General features: G+C 54.6%; 5 protein-coding genes across 5 annotated transcripts in view; 3 read left to right on the forward strand and 2 right to left on the reverse strand.

The window, feature by feature from the left end:
* The window catches only part of PTSG_01120 (STE/STE20/YSK protein kinase), a gene marked incomplete at both ends in the record, with an annotated part of 4,273 nt that extends 142 nt beyond the window's left edge, over positions 1–4,131 (reverse strand). Inside the window, 14 exons of the mRNA XM_004997033.1 lie at positions 99–157; positions 351–446; positions 610–663; positions 843–927; positions 1,105–1,262; positions 1,425–1,508; positions 1,783–1,884; positions 2,175–2,267; positions 2,461–2,525; positions 2,728–2,836; positions 3,069–3,170; positions 3,436–3,541; positions 3,769–3,842; positions 4,126–4,131. Coding sequence (XP_004997090.1) covers positions 99–157; positions 351–446; positions 610–663; positions 843–927; positions 1,105–1,262; positions 1,425–1,508; positions 1,783–1,884; positions 2,175–2,267; positions 2,461–2,525; positions 2,728–2,836; positions 3,069–3,170; positions 3,436–3,541; positions 3,769–3,842; positions 4,126–4,131 — 1,193 coding nt within the window. The remainder of the gene's footprint in view (positions 1–98; positions 158–350; positions 447–609; positions 664–842; positions 928–1,104; positions 1,263–1,424; positions 1,509–1,782; positions 1,885–2,174; positions 2,268–2,460; positions 2,526–2,727; positions 2,837–3,068; positions 3,171–3,435; positions 3,542–3,768; positions 3,843–4,125) is intronic.
* A 667-nt stretch (positions 4,132–4,798) lies between these two features.
* PTSG_01121 (uncharacterized protein) lies at positions 4,799–7,639 on the forward strand (the record flags this gene model as incomplete). Its single annotated transcript, XM_004997034.1, has 7 exons — positions 4,799–4,957; positions 5,143–5,402; positions 5,707–5,761; positions 5,896–5,956; positions 6,116–6,229; positions 6,472–7,477; positions 7,540–7,639. 7 exons carry the CDS (start codon positions 4,799–4,801, stop codon positions 7,637–7,639), a joined length of 1,755 nt encoding a protein of 584 aa, XP_004997091.1.
* Positions 7,640–7,827: 188 nt separating this feature from the next.
* PTSG_01122 (TTK protein kinase) lies at positions 7,828–10,203 on the forward strand (the record flags this gene model as incomplete). Its single annotated transcript, XM_004997035.1, has 5 exons — positions 7,828–7,980; positions 8,010–8,924; positions 9,183–9,389; positions 9,689–9,946; positions 10,117–10,203. 5 exons carry the CDS (start codon positions 7,828–7,830, stop codon positions 10,201–10,203), a joined length of 1,620 nt encoding a protein of 539 aa, XP_004997092.1.
* A 256-nt stretch (positions 10,204–10,459) lies between these two features.
* Positions 10,460–16,198, reverse strand: PTSG_01123 (uncharacterized protein). Its single transcript, XM_004997036.1, has 16 exons — positions 15,714–16,198; positions 15,376–15,475; positions 15,024–15,157; positions 14,720–14,797; positions 14,483–14,559; positions 14,120–14,217; positions 13,849–13,954; positions 13,602–13,680; positions 13,299–13,379; positions 13,064–13,180; positions 12,666–12,794; positions 12,339–12,437; positions 12,031–12,153; positions 11,720–11,811; positions 11,301–11,528; positions 10,460–10,977 (listed from the first exon to the last, which is right to left on the reverse strand). The coding sequence occupies exons 1-16, from the start codon at positions 16,119–16,121 to the stop codon at positions 10,776–10,778; spliced, it is 2,151 nt and encodes a 716-aa protein (XP_004997093.1). The 5' UTR covers positions 16,122–16,198; the 3' UTR covers positions 10,460–10,775.
* A 30-nt stretch (positions 16,199–16,228) lies between these two features.
* Positions 16,229–17,500, forward strand: part of PTSG_01124 (chaperone protein dnaJ) — a 3,410-nt gene continuing 2,138 nt past the window's right edge. The window contains exons 1-4 of the mRNA XM_004997037.1: positions 16,229–16,335; positions 16,571–16,706; positions 16,900–17,024; positions 17,201–17,330. Of these exons, the coding sequence (XP_004997094.1) occupies positions 16,274–16,335; positions 16,571–16,706; positions 16,900–17,024; positions 17,201–17,330 (453 nt within the window). The 5' untranslated portion in view covers positions 16,229–16,273. The remainder of the gene's footprint in view (positions 16,336–16,570; positions 16,707–16,899; positions 17,025–17,200; positions 17,331–17,500) is intronic.

A 17,500-nucleotide genomic window follows, 5' to 3' on the forward strand; every position in this document is an offset into this window, starting at 1 on the left:
CACACACACACACACACACACACACACACACACACACACACACACACACACACACACAACGCACACGCACACACACACACACACACACACAAGCATACCTTGCAACGGTGTTGCAGACTTCCGTCACAAATGTGTCTGAGAAGCCAGGATTGGACGTCTAAAGCACAGTCATGCAAGCGAGCAGAATGAACGAAAAAGCAAGGCGAGCGATGAGTTGACATGCATGCGCAATTCCACGCCCACAAGCCCAGACCACACATGTCTGCATACAACGGCATTCTGAGACAGGCAGACACGCACACACACACACACGCACACACACACACACACACACACACACACACACGCACCTCTGCGAGCTCAAAGGCCTTCATGAGCTCGTCGATGGCGGAGAGGTTGGAGGATGTGTAGTCCTTATGTTCGTCCGACTCAAACTTGGCCTTGATCTGTCGTCGTGGCGGCGGCGACAGCGTGTAAGCGAGTTAGACAAACAGACAAAAACAGTGAACTGACATCCACGTGTAGAAACACACATCCACGTGTGGTGTCATTCAGGTGCGCGCGCACGCATGTACATACACGGCCATGGAGAGCGCAAGTGGTGCTCACCTCCTTCAGCGACTCCAGCAACGTGCCTTGCAGTACACTTTGTTGGCTCTCATCCTGAGTCAGTCACACAGAGCAAAAGCGCATGCAAGTGAGCGAGGGAATTTTGCGCCGTTGCAAGATGCAGCCACGCGAGACACCCACACACCACAACAAAGAGTTGATAGAGTGTGTACATGTGTGTGTGTGTGCATGCGTGCGTGCAAGCGTATGTGTGTGTGTGCGCGTGTACGCACAGGGTTGCCAGATGAATCGAGGCCCGAGGGTGCCGTCTTGATCGTACCAAACTCCCACTCGAAGTCCTCCATCTCTGTGTCATCCCTACAATGGGTGCAGCACAAAACACAAGAACAAAACACACCACACATGAGACAGTCTTGTCAGCCAATACTCAAACTTCCAGCACTGAACAGTGCACAATCCACGTGTTCAGCATCCACACACGTACACACACACACACGTACACACACACACACACACATTCACGCTATTGCATACCTGTCGTTGTCGCTGTCTGAGTCGTCGTCTGAATCCGAGTCTGCCTTGCCGCCGTTCTCCTTCCACTTGCGGTAGCGCTCAATCAGATCAATCAGGTACGACGGCTTCTTCGCCTTGCTCACAAACTTGTGCTTCAGCAGCTGCTTCGCCGTCGGGCGCTGCGGATTGCATGGCGGAAGACAGTGGGATGGAGGTGAAGGAGAGAGTGAGAAAGAATGAAGTCAGTGCCTTGTAGTGGTAGGCGGTTGAGGTGTGTGTGTGTGTATGTGTGTGTGCACGTGATTATGTGTGATTGCGTTACGCACGAAATGACGACTCACGTTTGCGGCTTCTTTGTTGAGGCAGATGTTGACAAAGTCAACCAGCGACGGCTTGAAGCTGCCCTCCAGCTGTGGTGGCGGGCTCTGTACAGGGAGACAGCGCGCATGAACATACACAAGCCAGTGTGTGTGTGTGTGTGTGTGAGAGAGAGAGAGAGAGAGAGAGAGAGAGAGAGAGAGAGAGTGTGTGTGTGTGTGTGTGTGTGTGTGTGTGTGTGTGTGTGAAAGCGTACTGTATTGCAAGCGTGTCGTAGACGCAACAGGGGGACTGCCAACCCAGGGAGCAATTTGTGCAACCCCACGCACATGCACTGTGCAATGGATGTATGCTGCGTTCGTGTGTGACTGTGCACTGTACCTTTGGGATGAGGAAGAGGACGCGCATGGGGTGGAGGTTTGAATTTGGCGGCTCGCCCTTGGCCAGCTCGATGGCGGTGATGCCCAGGGACCAGATGTCCGCCTGGCGTCACGCGGGAAATGGAAGCGCACAGTTGTTTGGTGAGGGCAATGCAGGCATGCAGGGCTGCACGTGAAGATGCAACACCAACCACGGGCTGCACGGTATTGCGTGCGCACAAGCAGACACACACAACAAACAATAATAATAAAATAGAGCATGCAAGAGTTAAAGCAGGCACACCTACACACCTACAGACAGACGGACAGACAGACACAAACCTACAGACACACACACACATACGTGCGCGCACACACAGACAAACGCCGGTACATGGATATATATGTGCGCACCTTTTCGTCATATGCGCTCTGTTTGATAACCTCTGGCGCCATCCAGAAGGGCGTGCCCACGAATGTGGACCGCTTGTTGGTCGTAGTTGTCAACTGGAAAGTGTGGGACGAGGCAGGAACCACGCGGATTAATGTAATGCGTTGTCTGAGGTTGCGCATGTATCTGCACGACTAATAAGCGCGAGCGCGAGCGCGCGCACACACACACACACACACACACACACACACCCATCCACTCTCTCTCTCTCACACACACACTCAGATACACGAATACATGAGGACCCACCTTTCCTGCAACACCAAAATCAGCCAGCTTCACTTCGCCATTGTCGGCGAGGAGGATGTTGGCAGCTGCAAACAGCAAACAGCAAACAGATTGGTGGGTGGATGAGGTGGCGCGGTAAACCGTGAAGTGACACGACTCCCTTACTTGCTCACGCGCGCGCACACACACACACACACACACACACACACACACACACACACACACACACACACACACACACACACACACACACACGCACACACACGCGCACACACACAGCCCACTGACCTTTGATATCACGATGAATGATGCCTTCGCCATGGAGGTAGTCGAGGCCATGCAACACCTCCCGCAAGATGACGGCAATGCTTGTTTCGTCGCAAGGCCCCGCCTTCATCTGCGCGAGGACGCGTGAAATGATGGATAGAGGGGTGAGTGGGGTGATACGTGTGCATGTGCAAGTGAAGTGGGGTGAAGTAAGTGAGATGAAGTGTGGTGACAATGTCCCTCGTGTCCGTTCCTGACAACATGGCCGGCATACACACACACACACAAACACAGACACACACACAGACACACACACAGACACACACACAGACACACACACAGAGATAAACACACTGGCTGACCAGATCAAGTGCTGAGCCGCCAGAGAGGAATTCTTGAATGATCCACAGCTTTGTGCCTTTGAGATATGAGCCGTAGTACTTTGTCACGAACTTGCTGTCGCACTTTAGGTCACAAGATGGTATTGGTGTGAGCAAACAAACAGCACAGCTGGCATGTCAGTTCACATGTAATTGGCCGAGTTGCACAACGACAAACGCAGGCAAGCAGGGAGACAGACAGACGGACAGACAGACAGACAGACACAGACAGACAGACACAGACAGACAGACAGACAGACACTCCCTCACACACAAACACACACGCACACACACACACACACACACAAACAGACAGATACGCAGGCGCAGACACAGACACACAACGCACCTCTGCAAGGACGGACATCTCCTGCTGGATATCCTCAATCTCATCCTCTGCCTCTTCCAGGTCAATCAACTTGATGGCAACCACTTGTTTTGTCTTGCGGTTGATGCTGTTGTTACAACCACACACAGACACGCAGACACACACACACACACACACACACACACACACACACACACACAGCCACAGATAGGCGCACACGAATGCAAAAAGTTACGGACGTCAACCCAGTGTGCAAGATGAAGGATGTGAGAAGAGTTCTGGCACGGATGAAGGGTGCACCCCCACTGTAAACGCGCAGCGATGCCACGGCAGGCCTGTCTTTTGCGTACGTACCCTTTGAACACTTCGCCAAAGGATCCTTTGCCAACCCGATCCAAGGTTGTGAAGAGCTCTTCAGGGTCGATGGACTATTGAGAACACAGCAAAACAGACCGAGGATGAGCAAGGTCAACACCAAACGCGGCGTGTGCCAAGTGTTCTTCGCTGTACGTGTGGCTTGGGGCACACACACAGACACACAGACACACAGACACACAGACACACAGACAGACAGACACACAGACACAGACACACTCACAAAGCACGAACACACACACACACACACAATCGCACACGGCTGCAACTGTGCGTGTATGTGTACAAGTTATACAAGGACATGCACACGTATCACGCCCAAGCGGCAGCACTCACCGACATGCTGGCAAACTGACTGGCACTCAATCACTCGATGAAGCACACAAGCTACGACGCTGATCCCGCGCGCTCTCTCTCTCTCTCGTACGAACAAACGACAGGCGGACAGGCCTGAGGTTGCGACGGACAATCAAAGCACACAGACGCAGAGGCAGACAACAACAGCGACGGGCAAGCAAGTGAAGAAGGCTTCGTTTGTTTGGTTTTGCTGCTGCTGCTGCTGCTGACGTGATTTGGGGGGAGGGGGTGCGGCTGGGTGTGGGCGCTGTTGATGTTGCTGTTGATGTTGATGGCGATAGGGTTGTGGTGTGGAGAGATGCCGCGACAGCCAGCCAGCAGAGAAAAAAAAAATTTGGCACAGAAGGAAGGAAGAGGGCGTGTCGGGTACAGAAATATTTTGAAAGATATCACAAATTACGGAAGAAGGCTGACTTCGTTGCCACAACACTGGCGCGCGAAATTTGAAAAGCGTCAGTCTCGCCATCGCTTTTTGTTTGTCTGTCAGTCGTCTGCGTGCGCCACACACACACTAACACACACACACACACACACACACACACACACACACACACACACACACACACACACACACACACACACACACACACACACACACACACACACACACACACACACACACGCACGCAGAGAGGCAAAGAACACCTTCAGAATGGCTGATGGTGTTCGACGGAGCTCGGCAACAAAGCTGGGCACATTGCTGAGCACACTCAAGAACTGGGAACAATCAACAGGGCTCAGCAACAATGACAGCAGCGACACACCTACACCCGAAGATGAAAGCTGCAGCACACAACAGCAACAGCAGCAGGTCTGTTGTGTAGTGAGAAAGTACTTGTGGCTGATCACAGCACCGGGATTTTGTACATCAACTTGGGACGTGCATGCTCACGACGCACGCACACAGATTTCACACACGCGCACACACACGTACACACGTGAAAACTCATCCAATCGTGCACGCACACACACATATGCACGCTCACCCATTCACAGGCGAAACGAAACACATCTGCAGTGGTCGCAGCACAGGTTGTGGAGAGCGCAGTGGCCAGAGTTGACGAGCTCGTTGAGCAAGGCGTGTTTGTCGCAGATGCTTGGCACACCATCATCGCTGAGGAACGCCAGCGTGCCGATGTCTCCACACGACACGTCCTGGCCATGTATCAGCGCGCAACAGCGGCGCTTCCCCTCTCCAAGTGCAAGCGAACAACCGTCTACATCCAGCTCTGGCTCGAGTATGCACGCCTTCTCAGGTCCGTGACAATACTTGCGACATACGTGTACTACGAGTTGCAATTGCGTGTATTCATGTGCGGTTGTCAGTGAGTAAGGGTGTGTGAGAAGTGAGTGTGTGCCAGTGTGTGTGTGTTTGTGTCAATGAGTAAGGGTGTGTGAGAAGTGAGTGTGTGCCAATGTGTCTGCGTGTGTGTATGTGTGCGTGTTCGCTCTTGATGCAGTCAGAACGTGCGCGTGTGCATTGGCACCGTCTGATTTCAGTGCTTGATTACTGACATCACCAACGTACACGTATTCATCCACGCATCTTGCTCTTCATAGGTTGCTCAAGTCAGACGATGAATGCAAGCACACATTCCAGTTTATGAAGTCTTCGGTACGACCATCACAATGCCAAGCTTTCCTTTTCACATTTTCAACAGTGTCCCTTACACAGCGTTGCTTCAACACGCGCTGAACTGGCACCTCGCGAACTCTCACACCCATCCATGCGTTTTCTTTCGTTGACAGGGCATCGGCAAGGCGTTCCAGAACTTTTTTCTCGTTCGGGCGCAGTTTGAGGCACAGCGAGGTGAGAGGCTCTCCCCCCCCCCGCACCTGCTTCAAATCACTGCAACATGCTTCCTGCCTTCGAGCTCTCTCACTCATACATACATACACACACACACACACACACACACTCGCACTCACTTACACACACAACTAACACTGCCACTATGTGCGCACACAGGCAACAGCCGAAAGGCTTCTGAACTGCAACAGCAGGCTGCTTCTCTCCCTGCAATGAGCGAGGAAGAACAACAGTGGGAGAACAACTTTCAGGCATACCTCACTTCTGCAGAAGGTAGCAATCACACACTCACTCACTCACTCACTCACTCACACACACACACACACACACACACACACACACACACACACACACACACACACACACACACACACACACACACACACACACACACACCCACCGCGCGCTCACTCACAAAAATTAAACACTCCACACCCTCCCCCATGAAACACACGTTCGTTCAATGAATTTACTCAACACTACGCCTCGTTATGCTTTGGTCACGCACCATGCAGATCGCTCGCAGCGGCCAGCACGGCGCTCATTTGAAACCCCCGCCAAGGCAAGCACCACGATGGACACACAACACGACAAGCTTGTCACGCCAGCAGCGCCGCCAGCGTTTGCGTCAGAGCAGCAGAACATGACGCCGTTCCCGTCCCGGCCCGCGGGCACAACGCGCCCTCGCCCGCGTGCAAAGAAGGCATCATCCATCCTCAGCATGGCCATTGCAGAGTACGAGATGGAGACGGGGCGCAGCGCCAAGGCAGCATCTCTTATTACGAGCCCGCATCTCAGCACATCGAGCGCGAGCCAGCCCACCAGTCCGCTCGCTCCACCCATGCAGCTGCGCCACCACACGGCGCAGTCTGCCCACGCCTCCTTCTGCAGTAGTGACGTGCGCGGCGGAAGCAACACAGCATCGCCTGCCCTCGAACCCCTGCCCGAGGTGGATATCGAGGTGGAAGATGACGCACTGCAGGACAATCACTCAGGTGACGGCCGCCACAGTCACAGCGATAATCAACTCAACATCAGCACATCGGCTGAGCGTGGTGCTGCGTTGCAGGGAAACCCTCGCAAGGGCTTGCAGCCACACCAGCAACACTTGTCAGCAGCGCAAACAGCATCCGCCACCTTGTCTCCGCTCCCAGCAGCGCGACGCACACCACAGCATCCACGTCTCGCTGCCCTGCAGGGTCGGTCGCCATATGCGCGCGGTGTCTCCCCAAACAACCGCCGTGCCCTCATCTCGGTGTTCTCCGACGCAGAACACGAGCAGCAGCAGCAGCAGCAGCAGCAGTGGCAGGAAAGCAAAGAGATGGAGGAGGACGAGGACGTGTCTGACCAAGCCATGGACACGCGAGGAACAAGCTCCTTCTACCCAGGTGCCCGCACAAGAACAACCACAGGCAACACAACCACAGGCAACACAAACACAAACACAAACACAGACTTTCTCTCCACCAGCGTGTCGCGCTTCTCGCACACGAGCTCAACGGCTTCTGGCGGCAGCACACAGTCTGGCATTCTCTCTGCTGCATGCACTGCATCATTCGCCTCCAACGCGTCATCATCGTCAGCAACGACATCAAGCATCGCTTCAGTGTCGTCGACCACATCGGCTGCTTCCTCTTCGTCGTCTTCGTCGTCGTCATCGTATGCAAGCAACGTATCCGCTGACGACAACTTGTCCTGTGTTGCATCACAGACACCACGGTCCATCACGCAGCGGCAGCAGCAATTAACACAGAGACAGCCGCTTGCATCAGTCACACCCAAGCACGCTTCATCCACCCCCTTTCAGCAACAACAGCCGCCGCCAAAACAGGTCTCGTATTTCCGCCCAAGCAGAATGCAAGCAGCCCGTCATGCACAACAAGGACAACAAGGACAACAAGGACAACAAGGACAACAAGGACAGCAGCAGCAGCCACAAGCACAGCAGCTGCTCACCCCGTACAGAGACGTGCACCAGCGTGCACCACTGCAGCAACTGCACAATTCTGCTGTGTCGGATGAGGGTGTGAGGCGTCGTGGCTTGCGCCATCAGCTCACGACTCCACGCGAACGCCAGGGCCTGGCGCCTCCAGCCATCCAGCAGTCAGGAGGTCGTGGTGGTTTTGGCGCGAGCACGAGGGGCGGGCTGAGGCATGCGTCTGGCGCAGTGTCACCTTCACCACTTCACCCCCGCACACGGCAGCCGCTCGGAGAGAGGCGCGATCCGCGGGGAGGTGTCAGCAGCCAGCAGCAGCCACAGCACCAGCAGTTGCAGCACCAGCAGGGCGTGGCACCGTCGCTGACGCCACAACTTCACCAGCCACATCACGACCATCCCCACGACCACCACGAGCATCCGCACGCGCAACATCATCACCATGACCACCATCACCACCACCATCGGCAGCACCACCGGCGCGAGCAGCACCACACGAGCGCTGTTGGCGGCGGCGGCGGCAGCGGTGACTATATTGTCAGCGGCGTGCCGTACATCAAGCTGGACAAGATAGGCAAGGGCGGGTCTGGATTTGTGTTCCGCGTGCTTGATCCCGAGCGCAAGATTCGCGCGCTGAAGGAGGTTGACCTTCGCAACCAGGACGCCGCCACGCGCGCATCGTTCCTGAACGAACAGCACTTGCTAATGCAGCTGCAAGGCGAGCCACGCATCATCAAGTTGTTTGCCGCTGAGATGGACGAGGAAACCATGGCGTTTCGCATGGTCATGGAGTGTGGCGACGTCGATCTTGCGCGCATCTTGCAGGACTTGCACCGGAACCGCAGCGCGAGCGCACCCAAGTACCCTTGCATCGACGAGAACCACCTGCGCCTGTACATGCAGCAGATGCTGGAAGCTGTTGCCTGCATCCACAAGTACAACATCGTACACGGCGACCTGAAGCCAGCAAACTTTCTCTCTGTCAAGGGCAACCTCAAACTCATCGACTTTGGCATTGCCAGCGGCATTGAGGTGAGATGCGCGGATGGTGTGTGTGCATTTGTGTGTGTGTGTGTGTGCATTTGTGTGTGTGTGTGCATTTGTGTGCGTGTGTGCATTTGTGTGCGTGTGTGCATTTGTGTGCGTGTGTGCATTTGTGTGCGTGTGTGCATTTGTGTGCGTGTGTGCATTTGTGTGTGCACGTGCACATGTGTGGGACAGGCTGTCGTCGTGTTGTTTCGCTGCTTCTCACATGACACCACCTACACATCATGCTACTGGTGGACACAGGATGGACACACGAGCGTGATTCGCGACTCGCAAATCGGCACCCTCAACTACATGTCACCAGAAGCCATCAAAGCGGAAGAGCGAGGAGGCGACACCGCACGCAGGCGATTGCGAGTTGGGCCCGCCAGTGATGTATGGTCGCTCGGGTGCATTGCCTATCTCATGGTATATGGCAAGACACCTTTCCAGGACCTTGGTCTCTACGAGGTGCGCGAATAATTGTGCTGTGTGCGTGCGCTCACGTGATGTGCCTGTGTGTGTGTGTGGACGTGGTTGTGAGAGCATGTGTGAGCGTGTGTACATGCGTTATTGTGAGTTTGTGCTTGAGTGTGTTAATTCGTTGATGCGCGCATGGCATGTACTCGTGTGTGCATGTATTCGTGTGTCTGTCTGTAAGTCGCGGTATTTCAAACAACGAGCTGGCTTGGTTGTGATTCCATGTTCAATATCACGCCTGCTCATGTGTCAAGACAATGCCGTTGTGTGCCATCATATTGCGCATGTAGAAACTGACCAAGATCCCCGACTCGAGCTACGAGATTCGCTACAAGCCCGTGGCAAACCAGGCGCTGATGTCGCTGATGAAGGCATGCTTGCAGCGTGACCCACGGCAGCGACCAACCGTTGAGCAGCTGTTGCAGCACAAGTTCCTCAACCCAGACACGTCATCGTATGCACAGGGCGAGGGTGTGGCGCAGACGCCCAAGCGTGCGACCCTCAATGTGTTCTCTGATGCAGCCACCCCAGCCACAGCTTCGCAGAAGGTGAGAACCGCAACAGTGATTTGTTTGTTTGTTTGTTTGTTTGTTTGTTTGTTTGTTTGTTTCACACACCTGTGCATCACACCAATCGCATTCAACATGTCGTCGTCCACGTGCGATTGCATTCACGACATTTCTCACACGACTGCTTCTGCTGCTCCGTTGTGGTGCAGAAGCACCGCCGCCCGCTTGGCGAGATGACAAACTCCAACGCCCGCCGCCAGCCCCTCATCCCAGCATCCCCGATTGCATTTTCGTAACACGACGGCGGCACTGCTGGTGGTGACGGTAGTTTGGGAGGAGGAGCGAGGCAACGCGAGACGCTGCTGTTGCGTGTGTGCGGAGTGGCCATGGCAATTGCAAGCGGCCGCAAAACACCCGCACACCCGCATACAGAACCTCTTGTTTTGGTTTGGTGTGAACGCTTGTTGGTTGAACCCGTGTGTGAAATGATTGGCTTGCTCCTTGCATTGTGGAATCGAGACACAGCCCTGTCTGTTGTCTTTGTTCGATTTTGTGAGTGCTGGCGTTTGTTATTGTTGGTGCTATGGAACAGAAACCCAAAAGGGGTAAACGTGCATGTCTTTGCAGGCGCGACACAGACAGATAAATGAACGAACGACAACAAACCACAGACAACAGACAACCTAATGGAGCCGAAATTAATTGAGCGAGCGTGCGAGCACAACGCCATAGCAGAGGCACGTGTCTTCACAACACACACACACACATACACATGCAAAAACACACATACACACAGACACACACAGACACACACACACAGAAACGAGCGGCGGCCTGGAACGGAGGAGGAGAACAAACGAAGCACGCCTTAGGCTGTTGATGTTGTGGACTTTTCATCCGATAGATTGTCGTGCCACGTTGCAAATGACGTAAAGTCACCGGACAGGGCGCCCACATCGCCGTCTTGCGGCGGCAGTTCTGGATTGTACCCGTCGAGTGATGAGTCGTCACCAGCACCACCATCGTCATCGTAGTCCTCGCCCCTCTCCATCTCAAGAACGGGCGAACTGCTTCACAGGGACAACACGCGGCGCAGACGGCAGCGAGCACAGGCGTGCGTAGGGTGAGGGGAGGCGGAGGGGGACGTGAAGATGGTGGAGGTGGTGGTGGAAAGTGCAGAAGAGAGCAAGGCATATTGAGAGGGAAAGAGCGAAATGCATACGGATGTGCGGGAAGACGGACAAATAAGCAGAACCAGGCAGAGAAGCAGACACACAGATGCACACACACACACACACACAGACGCACACACACGCACACACACGCACACACACACACACACACACACACACACACACACACACACAGCACACAGACAGACAGCCACACGTACGAGAGCTCCCGCAGTTGGTTGGATCTTCCGGCAAAGAAATCTGCGACAGTGGCCTTGACTTCAGACCAGTTCCTGGTGCCTTCCATATTGGATGGTGCAACGGAGAGGACTGGGCGGATGTACTTGCCATCGATGCCCTGCCACGCCGCGGCAAGCCAGCCCTTGATGGGCTTGCTTTGGCGTGGTGGCGATTGTGCGTCTGAGCTCGAACTATCAGCCACGTGCATGCTTCACGAGGAAAAGGGAAGAGGGGAACGTGGGCGCACGAAGACGAACAGAAATGGAAAAAGGGAAGTGATTGTGAGGCGAGGGTGGGACGAAGGATACCGTATGCGCGAGCAATGTTGTACATAACAACGCACATGCGAGTGAGTGAGTGAGTGAGTGAGTGAGTGAGAGTGAGTGAGTGAGTGACGTACGGGACTTTGAGAGCCCTAAGGACGGCCTCTGATGAGCCACCCAAAACGAGGACCGTGATGAGCACAATCACCAGCGTTGTCGACAGAATCGTCTGCATCACCCATCAAGGCGAGCGCAATAGAAGACAGGCAACAGTTGAGTGGCACATCTCACTTTGATGGCATGCTTGCAACAACGTAGCATCACATTCAACATTCGTGGTAGACGCACATAACAAAGCACAGCCAGAGACAGACAGCCAGGCGGACACAGACAGACAGTCACAAACAAACACTCAGACACACAGACACCCACCCACACAAACGCCCACCTGGTGTGCAGCGCTGCTTGTGTTCTGCATGGCGAGCGCGACGGCGACGGCGCCACGAAGACCGGCCCACCACAGCATCGCCTGGAAGTTGAACGGGATCTTCTGGCTCGCCTTGCGCCGCAGCTGTCAGCGCAGGCGTGTGGCAAGTGGGCATTTTGGGTATGAGGTGATGTTGAATGAACACGCATGCCAGTAGCTGTATAATTGGCGAGAAACATCACACAAACACATGCGCAGACAGACAAAAATGCTACACGGGGGTATGGACACACACACACACACACACACACACACACACACATGCACACCTTGTTGGCGACCCATGAGAGGGGAAACACGTGGAGGAGACGGGAGGCGAGAACAGCAAAGACGGCCCACGCAATGAACCCCGCGTTCCACTTGTGGCACTGCACCAGCAGCGAGGCACAAACGTTTGCGTGCCTTTGTGAGAACACCCACACTTGCTTGGAAAAAGTGCACATCAATCGCACGCTCTCGAGAGCGACATGAAGCACACCAGCATGCAGTCACACACACACACACACACACACACACACACACACACACACACACACACACACACACACACACACACACACACACACACACGCCAGCGCGGGCGGTGCGACGATTACCTTGAAGGTGAAGAAGTTGAGGCCGACGTATGCAAACACGAAATTCTCGGCAAGAAAGTTGAGCAGCTGAAACACGTTGACGGTGCGTTGCTTGGACTCGTCGCTCAAGCACGGGAACGTGTAGTGCGCCTGCAGTTGTGGTGGTGTTGGGGGCGTTGATGCAAGGCGGTGTTGCAGTTGCAACGTGAGCGCTATAAAACATCCCCCAACGCACGTTGCTGTTGGGCATGGAAGGCAGTCCGTACACGAGACACCGCCGTCAACCAAATACGCTGCAAGACCACAACATCATCATCACACAGCACAACACGGCAGCTGCGCTTGACGCACGCGCGCACACACACACACACACACACACACACACACACACACACACACACACACACACACACACACACCTGTCCAATGCCGCAAAAGAGGATGCTGACAATGCCGGAGAGACCAAACCCTTCGCCCATCAGGAACGCCGTGTACGACAGCATAACAAAGAGCGCCGTCTCCAGCAGTGGGTAGCGCTGTGTTTGTGTGTGTGTATTTGTGTGTATGAGGTCGGAGGAAATGAATATCACATGTGTGCAAAAGCACAGAGCATTGTGGCTGTTGTGAGAGGATGTGTGTGTGCGTGCAACCGACCTTGATGCCGCTGTACTTGAAGAGGATGGACGAGGCCATGGCCAGCACCATGCCGCACGCCAGCGATCCAAAGAAGATCAGCTGCGTATGCGCACGCACCGCGCGCGTGCAGCAGTGCGAGGTGAGATTGTGTGTGTGAGAGTGAGTGAGATAGTGTGTGTGTGTGTGTGTGCAAGTGTGGTGTGCGCGTGTGTGTGTGCAAGTGTGGTGTGGGCGTTAAAATGGATGAGGTTGAATAGTTGAGCAGGACAGGGCAATGCTTGCGACTGTACACATTTACGTGCATGCGCTGTGACCACACACCAGAAAGACCCAAACGGAGTAGAAGAAGCTTCCAACTGTGAGCTCGTTGTTCAGCTCGGGTTTGTATTCCCCAATGGATCTGAGGGATACCGTGCCGTGTGTCGTGTGTCGTGGATTGTGGATTGTGGATTGTGGATTGTGAATGATGTGCGGAAAACACGTTAGTGCCCAGTGTAGTGAGTTGCGTGGTGATGTACGGGTGCGAGCAACACGTAATGACGCAACGCCAAGCGCTGCGTGTGCGCACCTGAAAAGGACGATGGCGACGGCGTCGTTGAGTACACTCTCGCCAAACACCATCGCATACAGCCGGTTGTCCACGTGTAGATCGTGGAAGATCGCCAGCACCGTCACTGTACGCAGCGGAGGTGGAGGAAGGGAGAAGGTGGATATGGGACGGTGGAGGGGAAGGGTGAGAGATGTGATGCATATACCCGGAGCAAAGCACTCACACACAGACACAGCAACAAACACAGCAACGAAACCCACGCGTCCACACAGAGCTTCAAAGCGCACACCAGGGTCTGTGGCGGAGATGATGGCGCCAAAGAGGAAGCAGTCGTTTGTGGTGAGCGGCGTGGTGGCGATGTACTTGGAGTAGAACAGCACTAACGCCCTGTCATACACACACGCACACACACACACACACACGTACACACACACACACACGCGCGCACGCACGCACGCAGCAGCAGCAGCAGCAGCAGCAGCAGCAGCAACGTGAGACATGAATGTGACCGCGGATGTACAATGTGTGTTTTCGACGTTCCATGTCTGTGTTTGCAGTTGTGTAATTGTGTGCATGAAAGCATAATGTTGTTGGTGCGTGCACGCGTGTGTGTTGAATGCCCCTTTCGTGAGTGCAGCTGCAGTCATTGTACCCGGTGACAAAGCAGACGATGGTCGTGCCGATGAAGGTGAACAGCAGAATCACGCCCAAGTTGCGGAAAAAGTGTTTCTGTAAGCAATAGCAACGACGACGACAGCAGCATGGGCGGCGTCAGAATCTCTTCGTGAAGCTGTCAACACTGTGACGCGCAAGCAACACGTACGCGCGCACGCACATACACACGCGCGCACACATCCACACACGCACACACACATCCACATGTACACGCCTGTTTGAGGTCGTAGCCTGCAAAGAAGATGATTGGTGGCAGGAGAACGTAGAAGAACACTTCGGGGTCAAACACCGCCTGTCATCGCGATGGAAATCGAAAACGAGACGCAAACATGGGCGCGGTGGTGACCAGTGCGCATGTGAGCGGATGCGAGCGAGTGCATGTGGTGGACGGAGAGCGAGTGCGTGTGCGCGTCCCTTGTTTGTGTGTGTAACTGCCTGTGCGTGCGTGCGTGCGTGTGCTTGTGTTGTGTATGCTTTCGCGTGTCTGTCCGTGTGTGTGATGCGGGTTGTGCTGTTACTTCGTCTTCGACGGTCTCCACTTTGGGTTGCATGGGCGTGGACGGCTGTGCGTCTCGGTTGCACAGCGCGTCATGCGAATGACCGGGCTGGTTTGACTTGGTGGCAAGGTCCAGCAGAAAGCCGGCGATCAACCCTGCAACGCCGCGCGTGAGATGGGTGTGTGTGTGTGTGTGTGAGTGAGTGAGTGTGTGTGTGTGTGTGAGTGAGTGTGTGAGTGACAGTGAGTGAGTGAGTGTGTGAGTGACAGTGAGTGACAGTGAGTGAGTGAGTGTGCATTGTGCGCATATGTGCATTTGTGTGTGTAATTACATCACGCGTTCTGCCAGGGCACAAGAAGTTCGTGGTCAATACCAATGATGAGGGAAACGCCTGTTTCGTGGAGAAAGAGGTAGCGCTTGACTTTGAATCTCCAAATCACGAGTGTGGTCAAGAAGAGCAGCAGAATCAGCAGCTACAATAAAGGGTGCAGTGCATGTGCAAAGAAAATGGGGCGTGAGATCACAAACCCTTATGTTGTGTTGATTCCCGAACAGCACAGCCAACGCTGCTGCACTCGGAAAAAGCTTCCCGCTTCCTTCTCCAACACAGACACACCCAGGCGCACATACACAAGCAAGCAGACAGACAAACACACACACACACACACACACATGCACACTTCACCGTCAGCCCCCTCTGCTGTGGCTTACCAAGAGTACTTGGCTGTCGATGGCGTGCTGCTCCTCGGAAACAAGCTCGCTGTCAATGGTCGTAGTGGTGGTGTTGGCGGTGGTCGTTGTCGCGGTTGTGCCCTCCGTGGTGGCTGCTGCATGGGCAACAGAGGCGAAAACAGGCAAGACGCAGGCGACGCACAGCCAGCTCACTGCAACAATCCCCAACGCCGCCTGCCACCACGGTTGTCGCTGGGGCCGTGGCCTTCTTCTTGTCTTTGGCGTGTGCGACTCGCGCTGCCGGTAGCGCCCATAGTGGTCGTGTGCGTGCTCCATCTGCTGATCTTCTTCTTGCTGCCTGTCGCCAACCCGAGCACGACTCTGCCTCCAATCACCATCAGCTGCAACCCGCACAGCACCACCCAGTGCTGTCGCCTGCATCGTCATCACCCACACACAACGTTCGCTTGTTGCTTTCTTTCTTTGCTTGATTTGTTTGGCAGCAGTGTGGGTGTTTGTGTTTGTTGAATGGCAAAATTGACTTACGGCTGAAGTCATTTTTGGCTTTTGGAAAGGAACACGTCACACACAGAGACAAGATGAAGGCGGTGCTGGTTGTGGCGTGCTGCTTGTTGCTGCTCTCAGCAGTGGCTCTCGCAGAGTAAGTAAGCCAGGGCACGCGCTGTGCTCCGCGTATGTGTGTGCTGTGTGTGTGCTGTGTGTGCTGTGTGTGCTGTGATGGGTGTGGCGTGCACACGTGTGTGCATGTGCATAGGGCAGACCGCGCGCCCTTGGCACTGGATATGCTCAGTTGTCCGCTCTGCATGCCCACCTCACACACACACACACACACACACACTCTCTCTCTCATTTTTGCTTGTTTCGCGTGCGGACAGTCGTGATTTCTACAAGATCCTTGGTGTGAAGCGGTCCGCGTCCAAGCGCGACATCAAGAAGGCCTACCGCAAGCTCGCCATTCAATACCACCCCGACAAGAACCCAGACAACGAAGAAGCCGCACAAAAGTTCCAGGTGTGTGTGTGTGTGTGTGATTGGTTGTGGTTGTGGTGGTGTTTGTTTGCTTGTGCGTGTGTGGTAGTGTGCATACTTTAATTCATCTGCCCATGCATGTGTGTGTGTGTGTCTTGCGAGAGCCTCGTGCATTGCCGTTTCCCTGCTTCCGCAAGCCTGTTTGCTGATCGCATGTTTCGTTGTTGCTCCGTAGGACATTGGCGCTGCGTATGAGGTGCTCTCCGATGAGGAGAAGCGCAAGATTTATGACAAGCATGGGGAGGAAGGCCTGAAGAACGCTGCCGGCCAACAACATGACCCGTTTGATATGTTCTCGAGGTGCGGATTGTGTGCCTTCGTTTTGGCAAATGCCACTCGCTTTGTGGCTTGGTGGCTTGCTGTTTCTGTGCGCCAGCTGTGTGCTGACTTAATGTGTTGCTCACAACAGCAGACGCGACAATGCCTACCCTTTCGCTGCTCACACCCGCTTGCTCGTCACTGTTTCGTCGCTGCAGCATGTTTGGGGGCTCGTTCTTTGGATTTGGCGGGAACCAACGCCGGGAGCGGGAGACGCCAAAGGGCGCAGACGTCGTCCTTGACCTCGCCGTCTCCCTCGAGGACCTCTACAACGGCCAGTTCTTCGAGGTGTGTGTGTGTGTGTGTGTCTGCTTGTATATGCGGCTGTGTGTGCTTGTATGTGTGCTTGCATGTCTGCGTGTGTGTCTGCGCGTGTGTGTATGTCTACGTGGGTATCTATTTGCATGTCTCCGTGGGTGCCTACGTGTGTGATTCTCTTTGTGCATGCTTCTGTGCTC

This window comes from Salpingoeca rosetta (genome assembly GCF_000188695.1).
Source record: "Salpingoeca rosetta unplaced genomic scaffold supercont1.4, whole genome shotgun sequence".
Lineage (NCBI taxonomy): Eukaryota > Choanoflagellata > Craspedida > Salpingoecidae > Salpingoeca > Salpingoeca rosetta.

Bases quoted from the DNA above. Each gene is read 5' to 3' on its own strand.
- PTSG_01123 (XM_004997036.1), bottom strand. From the start codon at position 16,121: ATGACGATGCAGGCGACAGCACTGGGTGGTGCTGTGCGGGTTGCAGCT. The intron at 15,158-15,375 runs GTATTGACCACG...GCGGCGTTGCAG, and splicing joins AGGCGTTTCCCTCATCATTG to GGTTGATCGCCGGCTTTCTG. The intron at 14,560-14,719 runs GCGTGTACATGT...TATTGCTTACAG, and splicing joins CAGGCTACGACCTCAAACAG to AAACACTTTTTCCGCAACTT.